We start from the raw sequence: 26,511 nt of genomic DNA on the forward strand, positions 1-26,511 counted from the left end.
TAGAGCCAATTATCATTTTTCTTTTGGCCATTGCAATGACTGGAACATTTAAAAAAAACTCCCCATCAGTATCTCATGATTGTTCTTACTGTTATGAGAAATCACTTTCAGATGCAAGAAAGCCCTCAATATGAACAGTGTAGGAAAAGCAAAGGGGATGGATCACTGTTCCATCTTTAGGCTAGGCCAGCTTGGCCTTATCTGGTGAAGTATTGGCAGCCTATTCAGCACCACTTTATTCACCTACAGATATAATAAAGAAAGGAATTAAAGCCCTTTGCTCAGGATGAGCTCAATAAACAGGACCTAAACAGGTTTTAATCATTTTTTATATTCCGTGAGCTAAACAGGGCAAATGGAGAATCTGACACCACTCCATGTTTATCCCTGCAAGACTGATTATTAGAGCAGAATTACAAGTAGAAGTCCATTAGGGGAGATTATTGATACATTTGTAATATAACTATCTACCCTGCAAAGGATAAACACGGAGTAGCTTCAGTTTACCTGCTTAGCTCAAAAAAACATTAAAACAAAAAAACAGGCAAAAACTATGTTCACCACTAGCCCTATGCACTGAACTCATGTTGACAAGTAGGGTGTTGTCCCTTTAAAGTAACACTTTCTGATATGTCTGAGAGTCAGGGCACACACTGGGGAGATTAGTCGCCCAGCCCAATAAGAACAGATACTGCTAATCTCCCCGCGCGGCTACAATCTAAATCGCCAGCCGGATGACACTCGGAGCGATTTGTTTTCCATATTCAGAGTGCCATCCCGCTGTCGATATACATTCTAGCCGTCGGGAGGCAGTTCATGGGGAGATTAGTCGCCTTGAAGAAGAGGAGGTTTGTTGCCAGGTGACCAATCTCCCCGAATCTGTGCGTGTGCCCTGAACCTGAAGCAGTGCACTGGACTAATTTATAACTTTACATGTGCCCTATACAACTATGGCCCCTGAAGCTCTCATATGTAACAGCTATGATTTACATTGTTTCCTTCAAATACTTATCTGCATTAGAATACATATGAAATAATGTGTATTATTTCTATGTTTAGAATTCTAGTGTGATCAAATGCAGCATTGCCCGCTGAGCTGTAAATCTGTTCTCTCTGCCTCTGCTCATTTGCCTTTGGCATCACTTTTGCTATAAATTGATCTAGTTGCTTTATTTGTTTCCTAGCTCATTTATTTAGCCCGATCGTGTTAGGTTTATATTTACTAGTCAGCAGTTAATGGTATTGTTTGGTTTTGGTTACTTAAGCACACTCAACAAATAAACAGTAATAGAAGCTTCTGATTAAAGACGAGCGCTTTATTTCAAAGGCTGTTCTGGTACAAGGGTAAGCATGAGGGGGCTTCCTCCTTTCAATCTCATATAATTTAAAGTAAATATTTATGGTTTAATCACATTTTTTACTCTGCAATTTTCACTTTATACACTTTCAGCCTGCAAAAAAGGTTAAAACTGGATGTTTCACTTACTTTTTTAACAGTGTAAATACATTGCTGCACGTGTATTCTATTATACTTTCCCTTCAGCATAAGTGACAACATAATCATAAGATAGAACTCTGTTATATTTGTAATAATAAAAAAAAAATATATATATATATATATATATATATATATATATATATATATATGTGTGTGTGTGTGTGTGAATAGTATAGGGTTTAAAAGGGCTAGGCCTAAAAGAAAAAAACAAAGTGTTGCCAGCCTTGAAAATGGTTTCCACGTGTTTTGCGAGAAACTTTACTTCCCTTACATTTATTGAAGTCTCAGTGCAGATATTTGTGGTACCCAACCCTCTCCCCTTTTCATTCCTCTGCTGTCTCTTTCCTAGAACATTTGCTTCAGGAAGCGTGGGGCCCTGCTATAAATGTCTCTTATTATATCAAAGCCAGAGAGTTAGTAATGTTTACAAGCACCAGGGCTCATTCTTAAGTAATCATTAAATATGTGCTTTGCTAGTATTAATCTGTACAGGACACATGCATTTTATAGAAGCAGCCCCTTTCCAGTTTGTAGTTAGGCTTATCCTTTGTAGAGAAGCATAAAGCTGTTTAGCAATAATGCATCCAGGAAACACGTTATAAACTATGTCCCATTGATAGGAAGAAATCACATTTGAAGTACTGTAAGCATAATCACAGTACACAGGAAAAAGTCTGTTTGCAATAAGCTAAAGGAAAAACATAGTGAGATCCTCCTGAGATTGTTAAAATCCGTACGGCACAGTGTGTGCAACTTTTTGTGTTACAAACATTGAAAAAAAAAAAAATATATATATATATATATATATAGGCATTCAGAACTGATATTTTGCTTCTGTTGCACTGATTTCTAAACAGATTTGCCCTGCAAACTGATGCCATTTCTATCCATGTTCACATCCCATCTAAAGAGAAAGCTCACGGTTTTCATCTACCAACCTACTTACCTACCTACCCACAAACCCTTCTGAATCTGCATGCCCCTGCATGAGAATAATATGAAATGCCGTGTTTTCTCCAAGGACTCTCTTCCCCCTGACTATAACTCCTGCAATCCCTTTCTGTTCGTGTCTGCACTGCAGTGTTCTGGTACTAGTACCAAATTAGCTCTGTTGGAATTGGACTTTGTGGATCCATTCCGAATTTGCATCTGCTGTACTGCACAGGCGATATTTGACATAAGATATGTTTAATTATAACATCTCTCTGTACTGTAATGAGTACATGCCATCAATAGACATTTTCCTCTCTAAAGAGCATAGTTAAAACTGCCAAAAATGTTTACATTTTCTAAATTACTGCGAGGATTAACATTGCAAGATTTTCCAAATCTTTATTTACCAGCTTTCATTCTGCTATACAGTATACAGTACTACCCTGGTATCTGTGCAATATACACTTGCAGCTTTTGAAAGGGAACAGAAGAATGTAAAGAGAAATTCAACTATTCTGCTGGAAAAAACAATATGGACTTCTACATAACATCTAATAATATCTGACCTATTTTTTTAATGTTTTTTTCAGTGTGCTATTCTATAATATCCAAATTAGCATCAATAAAGGATCAGTAGATCTTGTTCGTTTGTGGGTTCATCTTAGGCTGTTTATTTTAATACAGTACCTTCTAGCTAAGGATTGATAACTAAAAGGGTGCTCTTCGGATTTACATATTTCTCTTTAAACAGAGCCTTCTGTAGTTAATAGAATGTATAACAATTATTAGATTGTTGATAGAGTCACCAATTTTTCTATTTTACCATTTGAGTGTAAACTACTTGTTTGGCATAATAGCAGAAATTGCTAATATATTGCTATATAATTTGTAGAGCCAGGTTTTGCAGCAGTTACAATACTAACCCCAAAACTTAATGTAAACATTTTTGAGAGTGACTAAAATGCAAGGGAATTTAAATCCTAGATTCCTTTTATCCTGTGTGATATTATTTAAAGTGATGCTGACACTAAAAATGTTCTTTTCAAAATATTAATCTACATTAACAGTTGCCCATGAGTCATGTTGATCATTTTTCGCTGATAGTTATATAGAAAACTAATTGCTTCTTGAAGTTCCTAAACCGGATTGTTTTTCCAACCTGACTGTCCCATCTCAACCTGACAGTTAGAGTTTCTAATGCTAACTGGCTACTGCTGCACAGATATGGCTGCCCCCTCATACAGGAACATGGGGGTAAGAAAGGTAATGTAAAAGCATCAGGCAAATACTTTTATGGCAATAAATGGCATTCAAAAACAATGTTATGACAAATACAAAAAAGGTTGTTTTCTGGTATCAGTAGAAATAATTCGACTGGGGTCCTTTAGACTATTGTGATGCTAAAATACCCTACTTCCCTTGCAGGCAAAGCTGTTTTCATGTTGCTGGTAGTTGTAGTTGTACAGGAGATAAAGGGCAGTGGATGGGGCATTTCACATTTTCAAATATATTATATTTTAGGTGCTAGTGTTCTTCATGCCACCATAATCTGATAAGCACTGCACCAAAGAATGTTGTTTCCAACAAGACTTCACTCTGCTCTGGTTCTTTCCTCTGCCAATGGCTAAAACTGAGATATTCATTTGTTCATTATAAAGCCTATTAGATCTCATCCAATGTGTCCTTTTTTTTTATTGTTTTATTTTATACAATCAACAGCAGTCCGTTTTGGCTAAAGTGTAACTCCTGTTCTTCCTTTTTGTAAAAGGATTTTAAATGAGATAGCCCACGATTCCCTTTCAGTCGGCCATTAAAGCTTTAGCATTAATATCTTTCATACTATGCTTTAAATGAATAAATATGAGGAGCAATTTTTTTTCTCAGGCATAAACCATCTAAAAAGTTCCTCTGTGTATATTCAATAAGTACATTAATGCAGGTTCCCAGCCCGTGCTGCATAAATTCAGCCTCTTGCATAGTACAGCATTTGTTGAAAAGAACTATTTTGCATCTTGTCAAGTGCAGGAGTAGATGTGGCTTATGAAAGGTAATTAAAAATGATTTAAAAACTTCATTATGAAAAGAATATTGTACCGGTGCAGTTTGGATCCCAAAAGCAACACACCGTCGATTGCAGCAATGGCGTGGCTTATAGAGGCTTCATTATATTTATCACAACTGGATGCAAGAAATAATGATCTTATAGAAATGAAAATACTTAATTTACATAAACTTGAATGCTGTAGTACCATGTCTCTAATAATGTATTGTTTTTTCAGTTACACTGCGAAAAATACACGTCAGGTTTCTTCTACTTCTTCAAATTATATTGCTTAAACACGGTTCACCATTTATTATTACTTGGCTAGGGGCATTTGACTGGGAAAGAAAGCACTGAAATTTGATCTTTATACTAATATTTACTGAATGATCTGACGCAATTTAATTACTGCCTAATTTTAGTCATAATGAAAACTTCGACTACTGCTTAACTAAAAATGTGTATATAGTATAAAATCTTGCCCAGTGCACAGTACATTGGGCACTTCCGCTTTCAGCAGAGGGATGTAAATATATCTTGTTTATATAGATATACGGTTATGGGACCTGTTAAACCAGGATATTTGGGTCCTGGGTTTTCCAGGAAACGGATCTTTCGGTAATTTGGATCTTCATACCTTAAGAAAATCAGGTAAACATCAAATAAACCAAATAGGCTGGTTTTACTTCCAATTAGTATTAATTATATCTTGGTTTGGATCAAGTATAAGGTACTGTTTTATTATTACAGAGAAAAAATTAAAAATTTTGGATTATTTGGATAAAATGGAGTCTGAGAGACGGCCTTTCTGTAATTCGGAGCTTTCTAGATAATGGCTTTCCGGATAACGGATCCCATACCTATATATTTATATATACACACACACACACACACACAGGGTGAATGTATTTATAGCAATGTTTTTCAGTCTCCTGGAATGGTATTTGTTTTTATTGTGGGAAATTGCTCTGTGCAAAATCTCAGGTACATGTGCAAGTAAAACAAACAAGAAGTGACATAAATAAAAGCTGCCTTCAGTGAACTGTAAACTGTAATGCAATAAGTAGAATACACTCGGCAAACCCAGCATGCTTTCAGAGTGGACTTCACTAGGGTGTGAGCACAAGTAAATATAATTTCTGAATGCTTTAAACACAATAATATTTTGGATCTGCACAACTTTGCATTGTCTATTATTATCTACAATACGTTTTTCTCTGATTAATCCTGTTAGAATGAACGAGTGCAAAGTTGAGGGTGTTAAAAGCAGTTACATACTGAATTAATCTTAAAGCAATACATCAGCGAAATGATTGACACACACTTTCCCCAGTAGCATATCACAGACAGGCAAAAATTTCCCCTTGCAGCGCACCTCAAATGCCTTTGGAATTAGGGGGCATTTACAAAATGCTGATTTTCACCTCTGTGTCAAGGTTTATACCTAAATCTACTCAAATTTAATTCATTTTGATTTTGTTTTGAAAAATGGCTGACAATTTCTTGGGGTGAGGATTTTTGTTTTTTAAATATCCAACTTATCCAGTGCTGTGTCAGCACAAAATGAAATCTTGTTTTATTCATTTTTTAAATTATTATGCCCAGTAAACTGAAGTTTATTGTCTTAATTTTGTCTCATGTAAAGATTTATACAGCATTAGGATTTACCTTCTTGAAATTCAATATGCTAACATTTCCTGAATTAATAATATTAGCATGAGTTTGGCTACCTTTGCTTTTTACAATATTATAACCAAAAATTGCGGCGCCTATGTCTAAAACGCATGACATAAGGGATTATGTATAAGTGCATATTTACATTTTAAGTAAGCACCATAATAAAATAATTCCTGAATTCCCATCATTTGATCTGTACATAACAATTTACATGCCTGGGACTTGTGCTGTTATTCAGGTTTCCCCACCGTTCACTAAATAGCGAAACAAGGGCACCACCTTATGGCAGACAATGGGAATTTCTTGTTTAACAACAAGGGACAATTTCCTGGAGATCGTAGTTTAATTTTAATTATAACGTAATATAAAAGCGGCATCATTACAGAGAATTATTCCAAATGTCCGGTTTTTTTTTTCAGGTACTGTCATTGTCATAATTCTCTGTGAATGTTATATGATTGAATTCAAAATTGTAAGATTATCTACAGTACATTTTGAAAGCATTTTTATTTCTTTAAACATTCCTGCCTCTCTACACTGCTGCATATAGTGATATAGTACATTTTAGGGATGCCCTGAATCCAGGATTCGGTTTGGTATTTGGCAAGGATTCGGCTATTTTCAGCAGGATTTGGCTTGAATCCTTGTGCCTGGCTGAACCAAATCAAAACAAGGAAGTAAAAAAAATTTTTAGCAGCGTGTGGCTCTCTTTCCCCTCCCCGATCACTGATTTGTATATGCAAATTAGAGATTGGATTCGGTTAAGTATTTGGCCAAATCTTTCGCAGAGGATTCAGGGGTTTGGCCGAATCCAAAATAGTGGATTTTGTGCATCCCTAGTATGGGATGCTTGAAGTTTCATTCAGTGGGGCTGCACTGTACTTGCACAGTCAGTGTAGCCCTGCGAAGAGCATTTATTAGATGTCTGATTTTTCAGACAAGCTAAAGTGACTTTCCAACATGGATCATGTTTTTATGAATCAGGGAATGTTGTCAGTTCCCAGAGGAATGGCATTTCAGGAGCAGTTCTCACCTTATATTTATATCCGATAAAAAAGAAAAGCTCCCACTGACACTGTAAAGTAAATGCGGCCCCCTAAAATGTATACATATATTTACATAGATGTTCCTTTTTTGCCTGTGACGCATGGATTTCTTTCTGTCACTGGTATATCTGTAAGTCTCACGTTTTTTTCAGTGTCATACGTGGTGATTAAAACTGTTATAAGCTGTAGTTATAACAGATTTGTTAGTAACAAATTTACACAAATGTTCGACTAAAAACTGTATTTCCATAATAAAAGAAACTGTAATTCTGAGCTGCCTTCCAATATTTATTAAACCTTTTCAGTGATATGTAAATGTAATTGCTATTAAAAGCAGTATATCTTTGGCGCTTTATATTCCCTGGTGGTTTAGCGGACTCCCTGTAACAGTGAAGCAGAAGCCAGCTGAATAACAGACCTAGAGAAGAACGGACTTCTACTTCACTGTTTTAAGAACCATAAACTGAGAATTACAAAGGCGTTAAGAAATACTACTTTGATTAATATTCGATATTCGGCCTCTTTCAGCAGGATTCGGATTCAGCCGAATCCTTCTGCCCGGCCGAATGGAATCTGGATCCTAATTTGCATATGCAAATTAGGGGCAGGGAGGAAAATCGCGTGACTTTTTATCACAAAACAAGGAAGTAAAAAATGGTTTCCCCTTCCCACCCCATCCAAAAAAATGGATTCAGTATATCCATAATTTATATGAGCCTATAAATGTAAGACAGAATAACCATTGTGGCAATGGCCATACACAATGAGTCAGTGCAAGCAACAAGATAATTGCATGCACAGGCGCAATGGAAGGTGAAGTAGAAGTGTCTGACCAAAGTTAAGAATATTGAGACTATTTGAAAATTGTGGCTTTATGAAAGTCATCTGACAAGCCTGAGCACTGTGGAGCCACTCAATCAGAAAGAATCCTCCACAATCCCTACTCTACTAAAGAGTTTGCAAAATTGCTACATCTAAAAACTCATACAGCTGTTAATGCTCAAAAGGCGGCTCTACAAAATACTGATGTGCCAGGATTGAATACTTCCATACATTGAATTCGAAAATTAATTGAAACATACCATTTTTTATTTTCAGTGCTTGAAATTCATATATCACAGGGAGCAACATTTCAGTATAGCCGAGTATATATTATTCAATAGCGTTAGAGAATTGATAAGGGTCTGTGTACTTTTGGAACACTGTATATATGCGCACATACATTTTGTATGTGGTTAAGTAGTTAATATATGCCATATGCGTCCTGATCCCTGTATATCTTATTTACCTTGTGTAGTTACTGAGAAAAATGAATACGCCCTACAACCCTAGGGTTATGTCACATAAACAGAGGGAGGCATGATTTATGCTTGGGAACTGAAATTCTGTAACTTAAACCAAGAATTAGTATAACCAGACTTTGATGCACTCCAAATGTATTTGAGTGCAATTTCTGCACATAAATAGGAAGTGCAGTACTTCTGTAATTAGTGGTTGAATTTACAGTTAGTCTTGTATGATGAGACCTAACTCAGCGTATAAACATTGTGTGTAACCTGGTTTACTCTAAAAGGTTTTTTGTCATGTTGATATTTAAATCCAGACAAGCAATCAGCCAGTCTTTCTTTTTTGCTCTTATTGTGATAATTGCCACTTGCTTAGCATTCTAAGAGAAAAGAAGCTGGTAGTGTGCTTTTAGAATACTTGTTTTTTATTACCTTTATCATTCCACCTCTCCAACAGGGTTGGACTGGCCTGTCTGAGTAGCAAAGTGCTGCTCTGTGCATGGTTGTGACCAATCAAAGAATATTGTTAAATTTGCATACACAGGTACATATCAAACATATTTCCATTTTACATTGAGGGGCCCCTCTGATGTTCTGCTCAGTTACAGAACAGAAGTGCAGGTTCTAACTGTAACAGGGAAATTTTGGATCTAAGAAGCTGATGAACAAACTTATGGTTTATAACAAAAAAGTTTTTTAAAACATTGTTTTATGCAATGGAAGCCTAAAATGTTCAGGGGTATAGTATTCCTTGCGGTAAATTATGCACATAAACCAAAATACTCCCAAATGGCACTCCCTTAACTCCGCAATGTGCAAACAACATGGAGTTTTATTTGAGATGTGTTTTGGATTTGGAAGAGCACTTGAAGAATGGGGCATCCCCAAAACTTTTGCTGGGATCTCAAATAAAAATACATGTTGTTCGCACGTTGCTGAGTTGAGGGAGTGCCATTTTGGGAGTATTTTGGTTTATGTGAATAATTCTTATAAAAGTAGCAGTAGTTCCGAATTGAGCACCACATGCATATGGATCTTAATATGGCTCATATATGGATTATTTGTTTTTGAAATTAAATTATGCCCTTTGATTTGCAAATAATTTGGGTCATTCACTTTGATGCAGTAACAAATTGGCGAATACTGTATATAAAACTTATTCCTGAAGAATAAAGGAACAATGAGGCTAATATTCAGATCTACTAAAATAGTTGCACATGAGCAAATTACAATGCAATGGTAAATATATGGAGTCTGATTTGATATGATGACCAAAGTACATTAATCCAAATAAATAAACTGAACAACTGGAGTTATTTATATATATATATATATATATATATATATATTTATATATATATATGTTACTGTGGACGCACAGTAGCGCTGAAAATAGGCTCCACCTACTCCGAGACAAAGGAATGTGAGGAGGCAAAATAAGGTATAAAATTGAGCGCTATACTTAAAGGGATACTGTCATGGGAAAAAAATTTTTTGTCAAAATGAATCAGTTAATAGTGCTACACCAGCAGAATTCTGCACTGAAATCCATTTCTCAAAAGAGCAAACAGACTTTTTTTATATTCAATTTTAAAATCTGACATGGGGCTAGACATTTTGTCAATTTCCCAGCTGCCCCTGGTCATGTGACTTGTGCCTGCACATTAGGAGAGAAATGCTTTCTGGCAGGCTGCTGTTTTTCCTTCTCAATGTAACTGAATGTGTCTCAGTGGGACATGGGTTTTTACTATTGAGTGCTGTTCTTAGATCTACCAGGCAGCTGTTATCTTGTGTTAGGGAGCTGCTATCTGGTTACCTTCCCATTGTTCTTTTGTTTGGCTGCTGGGGGGGGAGGGAGTGGGTGATATCACTCCAACTTGCAGTACAGCAGTAAAGAGTGATTGAAGTTTATCAGAGCACAAGTCACATGACTTGGGGCAGCTGGGAAATTGACAAAATGTCTAGCCCCATTTTTGAGAAATGGATTTCAGTGCAGAATTCTGCTGGAGCAGCACTATTAACTGATTCATTTTGAAAAAAAATTTCCCCTTACAGTATCCCTTTAATATATATTTTGTTTTTAAAAAAACCTGTGCACGTATTAGCTGTCTTGGTTGTTAGGCATAATTAATGCATATAGCCACTTTTATACATTACAGAGGCTCCAGTAAGATTTAAAACATTAATTCCTGTTCCTCTCTTTTTTTATTTACTTGGTTTGTGAGCATGCATAGGCATTAGTGATACATACTGCACATGTACTGTACATATTGCTTTACACAGAGAGTATTATTTCCTGCAGCTTATTAGATTTGGGAGTGGGCTTGTGTGAGTTGAAGCGCCCTTTCAATGAAAGTCTTGCCTCTTTGTTTTTCTACTCAAATAATCTACTTATTATGAGCCATAAATTACTGCCCCAGTCTGGATATGTATTTTTATGGTTACAAAAACTCTTGCACAATGTTTTCTTTCTAATACCAGCGACTTCGGCAGCAGTTCTGCTTTTCTACATGCCCTTTTCTTTCAGGAAACAGAATTTTTGCTGTAATTATTCACATTACAGGGATATAGATCATGGTTTGATGTCATTACTACAAAGATATGCTCTCAGTCCATAAAAATGCCACTTTAGATTTATGCTATATAAATGTCCAAGCATTCCTAACTAGCACTTTCTAGAAAATTGCACGGCCGGTAGGAATTCTTTCCTGCCTGGTTAAAGAGAGGTACAAACATCCCGGCACAAAGAATTCTGAAGGAGTCTCATCAGCGCTTTGCCGGCAGCCTAAGCGTCTAACAACATCCATCGCTCTGCTACTCTAAACCAGACAGTTATTTTATTTGGAAACAACATTAGTCAAGTTCATATGCTGGTGCACTATGGGAGCTAAATTGTGCCAATAAAGTGATATTGTATTAATAAAATGCACTGGAATTGCTTAAATTGTATGTAATTTAATTTTTCTGCATATGGCAAAGCTGTGGAATGTGCTTTGCGCTTTTTAAATGTATAATAATGTCATTTCAGAATCCTGCTCCCTAGTAAAGAACATTGAAACATAAAATATTAATGTACACGACATTTGGGTTAAAATACTGAAGGCTGGTGAGAGTATCTGTTGTGGCTCAGCTCCAGTGCTTGTAAATTGGAAATAAAAAAAAAACCTATTCTCTAGCATTATTGTGTTTAGGGCATTGTGAAGTGTTTTTTAAAGGAAAGTTTCGTGCTGAAATAGGTTAAACTTGGCATGACGACAAGAAAGGTTGGTCACTTTGTAGTGGGCCCCTATTGAACTTGTCCTAGTTAGGAAATGTCTTCTAAGGGCTACTGAGAAAGCTTGCTTGCAAAGCGCTCATGTGTTTGGTGCTATTAGTGGCAGGATTCACATGATCTTTAATCTCATTTGACTTGTTCATCTTCCTTAAGGATCTCCATAAAGATACAGGGAGCAACCCTTTCACTCTCTCTTTGGGATTTGCACCAGTGCTCATAAACCTGTTTAAGGGACAAAGAATCGCTTTCCCTTTGATTTTTTTTTTTCTTGGCCAGTTTTCTTAACACAGTTTTAAGTGGTGCCTCTTACATCAGCAAGCCAGATAAAATGTTCCCCATACATCACAGAAAACCATGACAATCTTCTGAAGCCACGGCAGCGCCAAATCTTTTAAGGAGATCTGTTCTGCTTTACAATCAGCTTTTAAAGAGATCTTTAGCATTGAGGAAACCATCCCCTAAATCCTTCAAAATGTCGCACTTTTTATCTAAAGACTCACGCCAGCTTTCAGAGTCAGTGAAGCTCATGTACAGGAGGCTCACATTGCATTAGATGCAAAACACATTTTCTTTTGCAGTATCTAGTTTTATGTAAAGCCATTTAATGCTTTTCAGCCTTTCTTGTTGTAATATCTTATCATTACATTTTTCTGCATCTGCAAGCTCTGTATAGAATGACTGAAAGAATGTAGCAATGTTCTCCAAATTCAAGGAAATTGGTCTCTACTTATACCCCCATAATGCAGTGTTCTAGCAGCCTTCTGGTCTACCTAGACAAAGCAGTAAAATCATCTATAAGTTTTTATATATATTTTTTAGTACATGTATAGTATAATGAAATTTCAAATAGCATAGGCTCCCTCAGTTTAAATTTGTAGTTTGTGTTTTCATATACAGTAAGTGGTATGTCCTCAAATGGCCCTAATTATTAAGGGTACTTATTACAGATTTTCCAGAAACAATATATTTTTTTCACAAACACACTATATACATCATATTTTGACTATATATTGTACTTACTGGTTTAGTTTAAAAAGAAATCTCTGTAATGACGTTCTACATCTTCTTGGGGGAGAGGATGTTATTTACTTGAACTCAACCTTTAAGCTAATATCCTAATATAATATGTTCCTTCTTTATGTAGTCTGCCCTGGCAACACAAGGGAGAAGGAATATATATATATATATATATATATATATATATATATATATATATATATATATATATATATATATATATATATATATATATATATATATATATATATATATAGCTATATATATATATATATATAGCTATATATATATATATATATATATATATATATATATATATATATATATATATATACTGAACTAAACAAATTAACCCAGCACTATCATTATACAACTTTAAGGAACAATTGGATTAAAGAGAATTTATCTGAATTTGGCAAAAAGAGACACTTTTGGTTACATGGTTTGTACAAAGTATGCATAAGCTGATGCGCCCCGCCAAGGCAGTGTCCATGCATCAGTCCTACCTAAGTGAAAAAGGGTATTTTCTTTGGGAGGAGAAAGACCATACCTACTTCTCTCTTTATTTGGCATGACCTCTTCCAAAGAAACATTCAGCATTATGGGCTTTTAAGTAATCTGTAGGACTGTGTTTAGAGGGGTGGGGGTTGGGAGAGCAAGCATTAAAGGGAAAGCCACTTTCCTTTATAGAATATACAAAAACAAAAAATGCAGCTCATCCATGTGTTGCAATTAAAATCAGTCTGGTGCATGGGTGTGTGGCTTATATCATATACTGAACTAAACAAATTAACCCAGCACTATCATTATACAACTTTAAGGAACAATTGGATTAAAGAGAACTTATCTGAATTTGGCAAAAAGAGACACCACTAACCATGAGTGAAAGAAAAGTTTTTGTGTTATCATTCATATTCTCTAACAAAATGGTTAAGAAATCGTAAATTCTACCAAACTTATGAGCACAACTGTGTGTGTATGTGTATACTGTATATATATATATATATTCATCCTTTCATTGAGTCATGTGACCAAAATTACATCATTAAGCTCTGATTATACCTGATGACATCACTAAGCACTGTTTATAAGGATATATTTTATAGGATATTCATGGCTCTTGTGTATTATATATACATAAATATAATTATATCCTTATAAACGGTGCTTAGTGATGTCATTGGTTATAATCAGAGCTTAGTGATGTCATTTCTGTCACATTTGTGATCATGAAACTTGTGTATTATAATAAATAAAGTACCCCCTGTTAGAAAATATAAGGATATTAGGGGTCAGATTCGCAATCGAATTTATTTTATGGTCTAAACTGTCCAATTCGACTACGAATTAGTTTGGAGATGTTTGTAGCCTTCCTGACATTAAAGTTTGTTGGGTCATTTGAATTCGACTGAAAATCAAAAATTTTATGTTAATACATTTTGACTAGTTGAATTTCAAATTTATGGGAGTTTTAAAAAAACATGGATTCGAAAATTCGACCCTTAAAAAAAGTGACTCTAGATGTCACCTTGAAGTTCCATGACCTGTATAAATACACTCGGGCTTTGGCCTCGTGCTTTATCTGAAAGTGCACCATTTTCCCCAGTGTTTTACCAAAAAAGTCATGGAGAAAAAGAACACACACAACATTTTAGACAAATCCAGAATGATAGATTTACCCCCTTAGAGTTTAAGTGTAACTGATTCCACTAGTGCTCTAAGTGAGTATTACCTAAAGTGGAATTATGGCAAACCAGATGCTGTGTAAGGCTGTTAGTTCTGTGGGTTTTGCCAGGGCCATATAGGAGACTATAGTCTCAAACAAAAAGCTAAGGAAGATTGTTGGCCTCTGAACAATTCTCCAAATGAGCCTCCCCTCTCCATTACTAGTTCATTGCCTGGCCGCCCCTCATTAGCTGAACTTTTTTTGGGCACTGCTGAAAGTGGCTAGTGCTTTACTAGAGCTAGTTTATTACTAAGGGACAGTTCTTTGCCACTTTTTTTGCTAATTATGCTTCAATTATTGACAATGAATATCGAGGCTTATATATATATAGATAGATAAGATATATATATATATATATATATATATATATATATATATATATATATATATATATATATATAAATAATCTGCCTTCTTTGTTCCCCGTCTGGTCTTTCATAGAACCACACAGGGCAATATGAATCTGCGTTGAAGATGTTAATGAAAGGAGCATATGTTTGGCCTGGTATTGCAACCTGGAGTACAATTTAATGCTTTATTTTCCCCTAAATCTCTGCTCTCCTAGGAGTTTAGTCTTTTCTGGATAAATAATATTTGAGCTGGGAGATTTATTAAGTTGCCTACACATTTAATTATAAGCATGAGTTACCGGTTTCTGTGCTCGATGTGACTTGATTTCTCCTGGTGTGTTTATGGTAAGAGGTATTACTTTATTTTAGCTCAGTGTGGTACAAAATGTTTTATTGCATACAGTTCAGCAGCAAAGAATATGCTTTGATACACAATGGAGAAAATGTTTCTTTTACTGTAGATACTGATTTAATGTAAGAGGGCCTGCTGTAAATGCCAAAGTCTGATTTACCCTGGGATATCATTTCAAGGACAAACTGTGGATAACTACGCCATTCAGTTATATTTTAAAGGCAAAAAAAAATTTGTTGCATTGGTGTGTGTGTGTGTGTGTGTTTAATTCAGCATCACCTGGTGTTGCTTAAATTCTGTATGGTAAAATGTAAATACTGTTCCTGTAATTTATATGTGACACTGTAAAGTATGAATACACAGCTGCATTTTCTGTCAGCCAGACTTACAATCTGCTTTATGTGCAGTGCGAGTATCCTGCTGTTTGATCATGAAGTTATTACAGTGGAACGATGGCTGTATAGTTTAGTATACAGTAGGACATAACAAAAATGTATTAAAATATAAGCAGTGGCTGTAAATGAAGATTATTCGAACTTTATTCGGATTTTATTACACGTTGTGGTTCACAACCCTGTCCTCTTTGTTCCTTCAATGGGCATTGGGTCTGCTGCTTTTTATGAAGCATACATTGCTTATGTTTCAGTTTATGTACAGCATGCAGATATTTTACCCCATTACTTCTTACATCATTGTTTAGGATGTAGCAGACGCCAACATTTTGTGATGATATCATGCAATATCTTCCAGACTTATCCTGCGCTTATAGGCTTATGGTTCGGTTTTATGAATGCCTTCCAAACTTTTTTTTAAAAAATTTTCTTGTATTTATTTTCAAGCAAAGAAAAGAGGGTGCAAGTATGAAGCATACATACTATAGTACCATTGTCATATCAAAACTATTATTGTTTTGTACACATACATGAGAAGCGCTATTCATTACACTCTGATTTTTTTCCCAAGAGTGCTCAAAAGGCAATGTTTTTTTTATTCTGCTCAGAAATATTAAGGAATTCTTTAGACCTTGGATTTTCCAGATAAAGAATCCTTCTGTAATGTAGCGCACTGTACCGCAAAATCTACTAAAAACATGTAAGCTTTAGTAAAACAAGCCGGGAATGTAATAAAAGTCGTAATGAGCAAAACAATTCGCACCAATTAGAATAAAAATCCTCATCTCGCAATGTAATACTGCTCCTTAAACTGTTATTGGATTGGGAATTTTAATCACGCACTCTTAAGAAGTGCTTGAAGGCGTCGTAACCTTTTGGAGCAAACATAACGACTTTTTCAGTAAGAATTTTTATTATATTTACAGGTGCAAACTATAAAATTCGTAAGTGGTCGCTAAACAGTTTCCAGGTTCGCAAAAGCTATATTAAATTTGCGCAAAGCAAAATTTGTTCGCGCAAAGGCATAACTTACAGTTTTACGACTTTTAGTACATTCCCCCATAGTGTTTTTCCATCTGTTTACATTCTTGCAAGATCATTTAATATCAATCTAATGTGTTTATGCAAATTATAAGAATTTGTTTACTATGGGAACTATATCTCAGAACTTGCTGGATAATAGACCAAGTGATTTTGGTTACAAAAAAGTAGTAAAGTGCAGATATATTAAAGGCTATTACATATAAAGACATTTATGAAGCAAACCTTTTATAACAATAGTAAGTGTTGATTTGGATGAATGACAATTTGAAAACTCCAACTTGCTTCTCTTAGGAACAGAATGAACCGATTGCCGGTTTTATTGGAGTTTGTTGTTTTCCACCTGCAGCTCTATCCTAACATTTACAGATTCATATGTGGCTCTTCAGCAAGAAACTTTAGGGAATTTGTGGAAGTTCATTTTCAGAATAAAGAAATCGACAGTCCTATAATGCAAGCCTTCCTTTTTTATGATCTGTGTTCTTTCTGATCTGTGCAAAACAGACATGTCTATTTCAATTACATTGTTGCACATTTGTACTAAGGTCAAGATAAAGAACCTCTTGATCTTACTCAAACTATTCACATGCCAACAGCACAATTTCACAAACTGACATCCCTTCCCCCTTCTTCCCTTTTTGCTAGTTTTACTACTTGAAAAGAAAATCCCATGTGCTAAACATTATTGCCATTCAGAGCTGTCTGTCTATAGCGACTGTGTTACCTCCTCCACTGATTATAGGCTCTTTCTTTATTTCACCAGCACCCTCTTTTTTCTGAGTGTTTCTAACCATACATGTAATATTTATTCAACATTTTGCATTGTAATCATCTAAATATGCATTTCCAGATATATTTTCTAGCCATGCTAGTAACAGAAATTGGGGAAACAAACCTTTTAAAATGCTAGAACTAGAAAACAACTTGTCTAAGAAAATCAGACACCAATAGGTATGAAAACTATCGTATATCATCAATATACTGAAGGGATGTCTAAGTTGGGTTTGCAGGAGCAGTCGGGCAATACCTCTGAGCATTCAGCAGTATGGAATGTGAGAAATGCTTTTATAAGTGAGCAAAACAGTTGAACAATTCTAGGGAAAAAGTCAAATACAATATTTGATATCGAGAAAAGACTTCATGTGATGAAAAAAAAAACAGGGGAATTTATCCTAATTTGACCTTTGATAAATCTGTCCCAAATATAATTGTATATTTGGCACCCCTTTGGAATATTATTTTAATCCTCTTGATTTAAAATTCTAATTTAACTGAGTTTCACCTTCAAGTAAATTTGGATATGCAAATGAGAGCCCCTTATTTCTTTCTGTGCATTGCCAATTTCTTTGTAGAGTGATCGGTATTCTGCCAAATACCAAAATGACTGACTCAGTTGGTGTGACTTGAATACAAGCACTGACAGAATACGAGACATAGACAGATGCATCTTTACTGATACACAGTTGCCTTATATTTTGAGAAAGAGCAGCTTTTTGACTAGGCAGGTGACCAGTAGATTTCAGAGCATGACCATGGCATTTTTAATTCAATTTAACAACAATGCAGTTCTAAACAACATACCACATCAAAGTAAAACCCTCTTTAAAATACATATTTTACCATTTGCCTTAAAAATATTTGGATTTGCTGCAATCTTTCTTTCAGTGTTACAAAAGGCCCATATTCAATTATGTTCTGTAACTGTATAGATTTTGGTAGGAATTCAACCTGTCGCATCATTTTTATAACCACAAATTTGTTTCCCTTTACAGCTGAGTTTGCTACTCCTCGCGCCATACTAACGGGACATGACTGTGCGATTACCTGCGCTACTGTATGTGCAGAGCTTGGCCTGGTGATCAGCGGTTCAAAAGGTGCGATTGGTTATGGCAATATGCAGTGTTGTCTGTCATATATGTTTGATTCCACTCTCAATAGGTGTAATAAACCAAAAGCATCTATAAAATGTTCGATGAGTACATTTCTGAGATATAATCTCTAGACTGCAGGGTTGGACTGACCTGCCGGAGTAACAGAGGATTTTCTGGTGGGCCCCAGACTGTGTTCCCCATCAGCCCTTCCTTATTTCCACCACAAAGCTACATAAGAACAAATGTTTTTTGGTGCTGTATCTGATTACTAGGAGGGAGGGCCCAAAGCTTAAGGTTCCCTGGTGGGCCTTAGGAGAACCAGCCTGACACTGATAGATTACCCAAAATACTGAATACTTAGGGGCAGATTTATTAAGGTCTGAGTTTTTGAGGTTATTTTAGAGTAAAAATAAAAAACTAAAATTTTTCAAGTTTTTTAAAAAAAAATAAAAATCCCCTCAAATTTTCTGAGATTTATTATACCCCAAAGCTGGAAATAGCTGGAATCCGAAAATACCTGTCGAGGTCATGTAGTAGTCAATGGCAATAGAGGTCCCTGGAACCATTTGAAGATGTTAACAGCCTTCATAATGTTTAAATCTTTATCGGAGGGTTTCAATTCAAGCGATTCAAGGTTTTTTTCACCGAAAACTCGATTAATTTAAATTTTCAGGTTATTAACCCCGAACTCACTGATTCGTGTTTTTTCTATAAAATTTTTTTCTTCAATTAGAAACCAGGGTTGTAAGTTCATTCTAGGTCTAACAAAACTCCAAGATTTGACATTTAATAAATAACTCCCTTAATCAAAATTTATTTTGGTATATAACAGACACATACATCACATATTACATTATCTCTGTAAGTCCCTGGGCATGGAGTAGTTCATTGTTTTTGTGTGTGTGTACACACCTGTATTCAGCTACCCTATCCTTTCCCCAAAGTTTTCAGTTCATGTCACCTTATTATAGAAAATAATCATGTTTGTTGCATATGTTTAATTATTGTTAATATAACAAACACCATGTAAGGAGTACCCTGTGTGTGCTTTTCAGAGGGTCCGTGTTTGATACATTCTATGAATGGAGACCTTTTAAGGACCTTGGAGGCTGCAGACAACTGCACACGTCCGAAACTTATACAGGTTTCAAGAGAAGGCCACTGTGTTGTCTATTATGAAAAAGGCATGTTCTGTGTTTTTAGCATCAATGGGAAACTACAAGCTTCCATGGAAATTGAAGACAATACACGGGTAAGCATTTTTTCATTGGAGTGCTTACTAGGGGCTTTACAAAAATGATTTGTGCATTTATATAAAAATATGAGTCTAACCTGTGTAGTATCCACTTACAGTAGAGCTTCTTTGTAGTGATGCGTGGGCCTGCCCAATACCCGAGGGTCAGGCAGGTTCAGGTCAACCCATGCTCACAGTTTGTGTGTCACAACTTTCTTGTGCCTGCTTCTTCTTCCGGCAGCATCTTTTTATAGGAGTGCGCCTTCCCTAAACCCTTTTGTGAAATCGGAGATGGGCAGGTCAGGTGTGGGCCTATAAATAGAAGTGCCGATCGGGTGTGGGCCTAAGAAAAGACGTGGAATCCCTTTATTTGTCCATCAGATTTAATAAATATCCGCAATAGTCTGAATGCAAGTTTGCAATCATTACCTTGCCCTTTATTCTTGATCACATGATAAATGATGATCGGAGGTGCAGCCCCAGGGGTTGAGCAGAAGCAGTGCATTAGAAGAGGCTGTTCAGTCTGCAGGGGCATAATTTGTGTATTCTGGACATACAAATACTATCTCCCGTGTGGTATTTTTACTTGATTTTAATTGTAGTCAGAAGCATTATCTTAGAAATTAATTTAACAATTTCGGTAATTGTGATTCAGAAACTAAGCTAGGTCTATGGCCCAAAACCATTAAAGACTTGCCTTATATTGGGCATAAATTATGGGAACAGGATACTTTATAACAGGATGAAGAGGATAAAAAATGGTCCACTCAGCCGTGAAATGGGTCACACAAAGCTAAACACATATTAAAAGATAAATTATTTACATGGATACTGGTTTATCTAATGATTCTTTCTTTAAAGCCCTGCTACAGTAGCTTTAATACCCACAATGAACAGCCTTTTTTTCTAGTGCCACTAGGTAGTGGAAAGTAGTATTTCCAACGTCTCTCCTAGAATGCTTGCTAGTGCCTTTTTTTAAATCCATATCCAGCCACAGTTTTAACACAATGCCTCCATAAAAGTTTTTTTCCTCTCCATCTGTATGTGGATTATGCAGCACATGTTTCCAATTTCTAGGAATGCTGTAATCGCTATGTATTTTAATTTGCATCTTTAGCACAATCTCACCCGCAACCTGTATGCTATTTAGTCTACTGGTTTTGCTCAGCTGGGAAATTTCTATAGTAAATAACTAGCTAAACGGGACCCACTGAGTGTGTGCACAATGTGTATGTTTAAATGTGTTGTAAAACAAAAAGGGGATGTTATTACTGTTGTGTGAATGAACATTTATATCTGTAGCTCTCTAAACATCTGTGTGAATGTGAGTAATGAGATGCTGCTAACGCTCTGAATGAATGACATCATGTCTCAGGTGTTTTTATGCAGGGATATTTGTTTTCCTTTTCTGGCCGGATACACACAAATCTCGCAGAAACACTAATTATTATGATGAACATGTTCCGTAGGGCACTCAGCAATAAGTAAGTTACACACATCATGCATACTGTTGCTAGTAAGGGCTGTCCAACCAGGAGCCCTCCTGCAGCTCCCAGCAATCCCCGACAGGTTGTGCAGAGATGCTAATAGTTCTAGTTCAATGACAGCTGAAGGGTACAGGCTGGATTTGCCAAGTTTAAACCCCTTCCCCTTGGGTAAATAAACATATTTTACAGAGGCAGCTTGTGAGCAACACGTTATTTCCTTGGTTTATTCCCTAATCATACTAGAGGGCAATTTTTCAGTTCATCAAAAAGGAAAGGGGGTGTTTAGGTTCTTCCCCCCCATCCAGTTTCTGCTTTTTCTGAACAACACAAGAGAAAAAGCATATATTGTCCATCATATCATTTATATTGGTAATTTTGGCTTTAACATTTCCCCCAGTCTTGCTATAGCAATGTTGATAATCTGTCACTTTCAGTTGTGATTATGTTGTCAGCCAAGCTAATAAATCTGTGAAATATCTCAAAATCCCTTGCCGGCTAAAACAATTTCTATAGTGTTTCAGTGTGTTCTGGAAGCTGGAGTTTGTTGCCCGAGGCAAGGGAAGTTCCGTTCTGCAGTCCAGTCAAACACATGTGTATTACAGCCGTGCTTGGCTTTTCTTTTTTTCTTTCAACCAATTCCCCGTTGGCTTTTAGATTTAAACAATCCCCAGTTCTTTTTTCCTCTCAGCCGCTTCTGCACTTTATCATACTAGCAGGCAAGTGGCAACTGTGTGATTAAAGCCCAGCTCCCCCAATGAGAAGAACCTGCCCATTGCTTGGCCAGACTAATGTTTTCACTGTTTGCTGTTTAAATAATAGGAAGGGGGAGGGTGGTAGAGGTGAAACGGAGGAAACCTGAAGGTCAGCCCTGACTGCCATTCACTGAACGAAGAGTTAAACAGGTTGTGTTTCACGTGTCATGGTAAGCTTGAGCCACAGGATGTCGACAAAAGTAACAATTTACAATCATCAGGCCCTGGACAGAATTCTAATTTACTTTCTTGTAGCCTGCGACATGAAAACTACCTCGAGACCTCCAGACTGCCTGGGGAAACTCACCGCCTAATCAACGTTATACACCTGTTTTTGTTTTAAATACTGCATTGCCCACCAGAGCCCCAGCCAAAGGCCCGTCGGAGCACATCTAGCGTGCAATGTTTAGATGTCAGAACGAATAAGTTGGATTGAAAAGGAAATCCACTCCTAAAATGAAGTTGTGTTACCCGAGGCAAGGACACTAACCCATGCAACCCAAGGGATCCAATTATTTGCTTTGTTTTGAGCCTGGAAAGGGCACAGTAGCAGCGCATAAACCCTAAAATGCAGAGAAAACAAGATTTCTTTGTTTTAACCAGTGTTTCCAAACAAACAGACTACAATTGCATCCCACGTAACATGAAGGTCCGCTACTATTTCTGCTGCGCAGGTGCCTCCTATTTGATCATCATCACTGATAGATTGGCAATGCAATGGGATGAGGAATGTTACTCGCCTTGTGTGGCCTTCTTCAATACATCAAATATCTGATAGTGGAACTTAAATTCCTCTCTAAAAAAAAACAAAACCTGGCATGCTCAGTCCTTTGTGCTTTAAAACCAGCAGCCTTGTGTGAAAAAGATCCAGCGGAACTGCATTTGAGTTTGGTTAGAGGTTCCAATGACCTCCTAGTTGTACTTGCCCTTTACATGACCATGATACAACCAAAGATTTAAAGAAATCTCCAAACTGAAAGACCATTTTAATATTCTGTCCAGATATATTTTAATCAACAAATAAATTCCAAGGTTTTTAGCTTTGTTACAGAACACATATTTCCATAGAAGAACTCGAGTTATTTTCTGCCTGCTTCAGCTTTTCATCCTTTGCATTTTATTTATTCTCCATCATTCGCTTGTCATTTTTTGTATTTTTTTACCAGTGTGATTGTAACATCCACCATTTTCCTTGTGGCCCTTGCCCTCACATTTCTGCCTATGCTGAGTACCTGTTTACATTTGTAACTTTTCTTATCTCCCTTTCTAATCCATGACATTTTTCTAGTCTTGGCCTTGTTGGAACTGGGTAACTCCCTCTGGCAGGATCTCTGTGATCATTTTCACCTTCTCCAGCCCTTCCTTATCTTCATGTCTTCCACAGCATTTCTGTACTTGACATTGCGCAGTCCACATCAAAACAACATTTCTGATTCATCTACAATACTTATCATTTCTTAACTCACAAACGTTTCTCTCAGATGATGATAAATCTACTTTACCATTTCAGCTAACTGAACATTTTTTGGATGTGCATTTAATATATTATTTGCAGTTCACATTTTAGTGTCCATATTAGATAAAAAGAATAGATCTGATATAAATATTGTATATACCTGTCCATGTGTACAGCTAAACTCGTTTTCACAAAGCAGCAATAACAATTATAGTCTTTGCTGGCCAACAATTTGCAAGGATTTCCTACACCTACAAGGAAAAAGTGGCAATATGAAAACTGTTACCAAGTACAGTAATATCTTAGTTGGGATCAAGTACAAGGTAGTTTTCAGTATTACAGAGAAAAGGGAAATCATTTTTAAAATGTTTAATTACAGTATTTGATTAAAACTGAGTTTTTGGGAGATGACCTTTCCATAATTTAGAGCTTTCTGAATAATGTTTTTCTGGATGTAAAATGCAGACATACATTAGTTGGGATTTCATACTTTCTCTAGGGAGAGATTTCACTTGGGTAATGGCACGGTTTATTTGCCATGGACTTCTTAAAGATATAGTATAACTGCAGGGTCGGTTGATCTGTTATAATGAGTCAACATGGCTAGCATTATAAATATCATTATAAACAAATGCTATGGTTTTCACAGTAGTAGATAAGAAAACCAAAAAAAAGTGGCACTAAAAGAATCTGTAATGAAAAAAACATTTTAGTAAGCCAGTGAAAAACAACATCAAGAGACAAGACAGTGGGGGTTATTTAAGTTCGCGCAGCGCATATTTTTTTGCAAATGGTTGTATTGCCCATATTTTTTCCTGATAGCAAATATATTGCACAGCTCTGTCCGTCTTTCCATTTTTTGCGAATTCGCATTGTGAATACATTTGGAGCTCAAATAAGACTGGAGTTTGCGCGATCGCACCCAATGTGCGAGATTGTTGTGCGTGAAAATAGCATTGACGGTAATTTAAATTCGCACTTTGTGAAACTGTTTTGCAAATATTTTTTCCGCCACCAAAGTTGTGGCGTAATTCAGTCGCAGAGGGTGCGCATAAATATTAGCAATTTGCAAATTTTTATACATTTAAAAAGCTCATATAGACATTCGCATTGTGACAAAGAATTTGCAATTCTGTTTGCACCACACTTATTCAGCGTTATAAATATAACCATGCACAGGGCAAATATATTCACTTTGCGAACCAATCTGCCTTTTTTTTTTTTAAATTCGAATTCCATTTCCAAAATTTATAATACACTGGTCCTTTAAGAACTCGACTATTCGCGACCTTAAACCTATCGAATTACTGTTATTGCCTATGGAGGATGTCCTGGGATCAATGTGAAGTTGTGCAGTAAAGGTGTTTTCTGGGATCCATTGCTGTATCCTACATCACTAACCATTTGGAGCATAAAACCAAGCCCTGCATATGTCCTGCAATATTTAAAATCAAATTAGTTACTGACAGCTTCTTATCTTAATCTTCTAAACAAATGACTTGCCTCATATTTTTGTTATTTTAGAATGTGTTATGGTTGGGAGGTAATAAAGGGAATTTGTTCTCCCTGGATCAAATTTTTTTCTTTTCTGTTGGGTTAAGAAAGCTGTACTGTTTATTTGCTTTTATAAATGAGACTTCCTAATGGGAAAGGCCAGGATCCTCCTCAAATCTGCATTTTGTGGCAGTGATTAAATCTCTCATTAAAATAAACATCTCCTAATTTTTTTAGATTCTGAACTTTTTATCACTCCTTGTATGAGAGATAGTAGAGCATGGATATGCTTTCATAACTTGGGACAGAATAGTGGCATGAAGGGTTGGGGCTTATTTATACTACCCATATAAGATCCCTTATCCAGAAACCCGATATCCAGAAAGCTCTGAATTATGGAATGGCTGTCTCCCATAGACTCCATTTTATCCGAATAATCCAAATTTTTAAAAATGATTTCCTTTTTACTCTGTAATAATAAAACAGTACCTTGTACTTGATCCAAACTAAGATATAATTAATCCTTATTGGAAGCAAAACCAAGCCTATTGGGTTTATTTAATGTTTAAATGAATTTCTAGTAGACATAAGGCATGAAGACCCAAATTACGGAAAGATCCGTTATCCAGAAAACCCCAGGTCCCGAGCATTCTGGATAACAGGTCCCATACCTGTACTGCATTTTTGTGCAAAAGTTGCAGCTGCTTCTATAATCTACTCTATAATCTACTGCCAGATTTGTAATTAGTGCAATTTATTTGAGACCATAGTTGGGGTAATATAGTTGTTATTGATGCAAAACTTTTTGCATGTGGGATAACAGTTTTTTCATTTTTTTTTACGTCTCAATCTGTAGCGTATTTCAGAAAAACCCTAAATGCAATAATCACTTTTCAAAACATAAAAAAAGTTAATTGGAAATGAAAACCACATTTTCAATAAGGCTGGAAAATCATTACTATTTTAAAAACCTGAAAAAATACCAACTTGTCAACATTTAGCTGATATTGTGAAAAGTCCACAATCTCTAATTGGAATACAATTTCCCATCAGTGTTGTAACATATATGTTTAGTCCCAGTTACAAGCAGCTAACAAAATGTAAAGGTTTCCGATTGTTGCGGTGTGAGAATCTCTAACATGTTAGAGTGAATGAGCCCACAAGAATCTTTTTGAATTTAGACTCCACTTTCTCATGCAGATTGTGTCTAATGAAAGCCCCCAGTTTGTTGTTGGATATTTGTGTAGTGCAGTGTATATAATGTTTTCCAGCCTTAGATGGAGCCGTAATCTTGGCTACGTTTCCATTTTAACCCCATCTGGAAACCTAAAATGCTGATAAATGTTGATATTCTTATTTATTGTAAGGGGAAAGAGCTGATTACTAGGGCAATATTCTTTGTCAACGTGAGTAATTTGAATGGATGGTTTTAATTTAATAAAGACATCAGAGGAATCACTTTCTCAGGTTGTGGAAGGGTTAAAGATTAATGACTTTAATTTGCCTCTTAGTATAGCGTTTCTTTCATAAAAAGTCCCGCGTATAAAACCCAAGTGAACCGTGTCTGAAAGGTTAATGGATTTT

At 36.0% G+C, this 26,511-nt stretch overlaps 1 protein-coding gene across 2 annotated transcripts in view; it reads left to right on the forward strand.

Annotated features, from left to right (window-relative positions):
• LOC108699406 (lipopolysaccharide-responsive and beige-like anchor protein) overlaps window positions 1-26,511 on the forward strand; it is a 392,949-nt gene that overhangs the window by 362,607 nt on the left and 3,831 nt on the right. For both annotated transcript variants that reach the window (XM_041589518.1, XM_018231478.2), the window contains exons 53-54: window positions 18,406-18,507; window positions 19,560-19,756. In XM_041589518.1, the coding sequence (XP_041445452.1) occupies window positions 18,406-18,507; window positions 19,560-19,756 (299 nt within the window). The remainder of the gene's footprint in view (window positions 1-18,405; window positions 18,508-19,559; window positions 19,757-26,511) is intronic.

This window comes from Xenopus laevis, chromosome 1L (genome assembly GCF_017654675.1).
Source record: "Xenopus laevis strain J_2021 chromosome 1L, Xenopus_laevis_v10.1, whole genome shotgun sequence".
NCBI lineage: Eukaryota > Metazoa > Chordata > Amphibia > Anura > Pipidae > Xenopus > Xenopus laevis.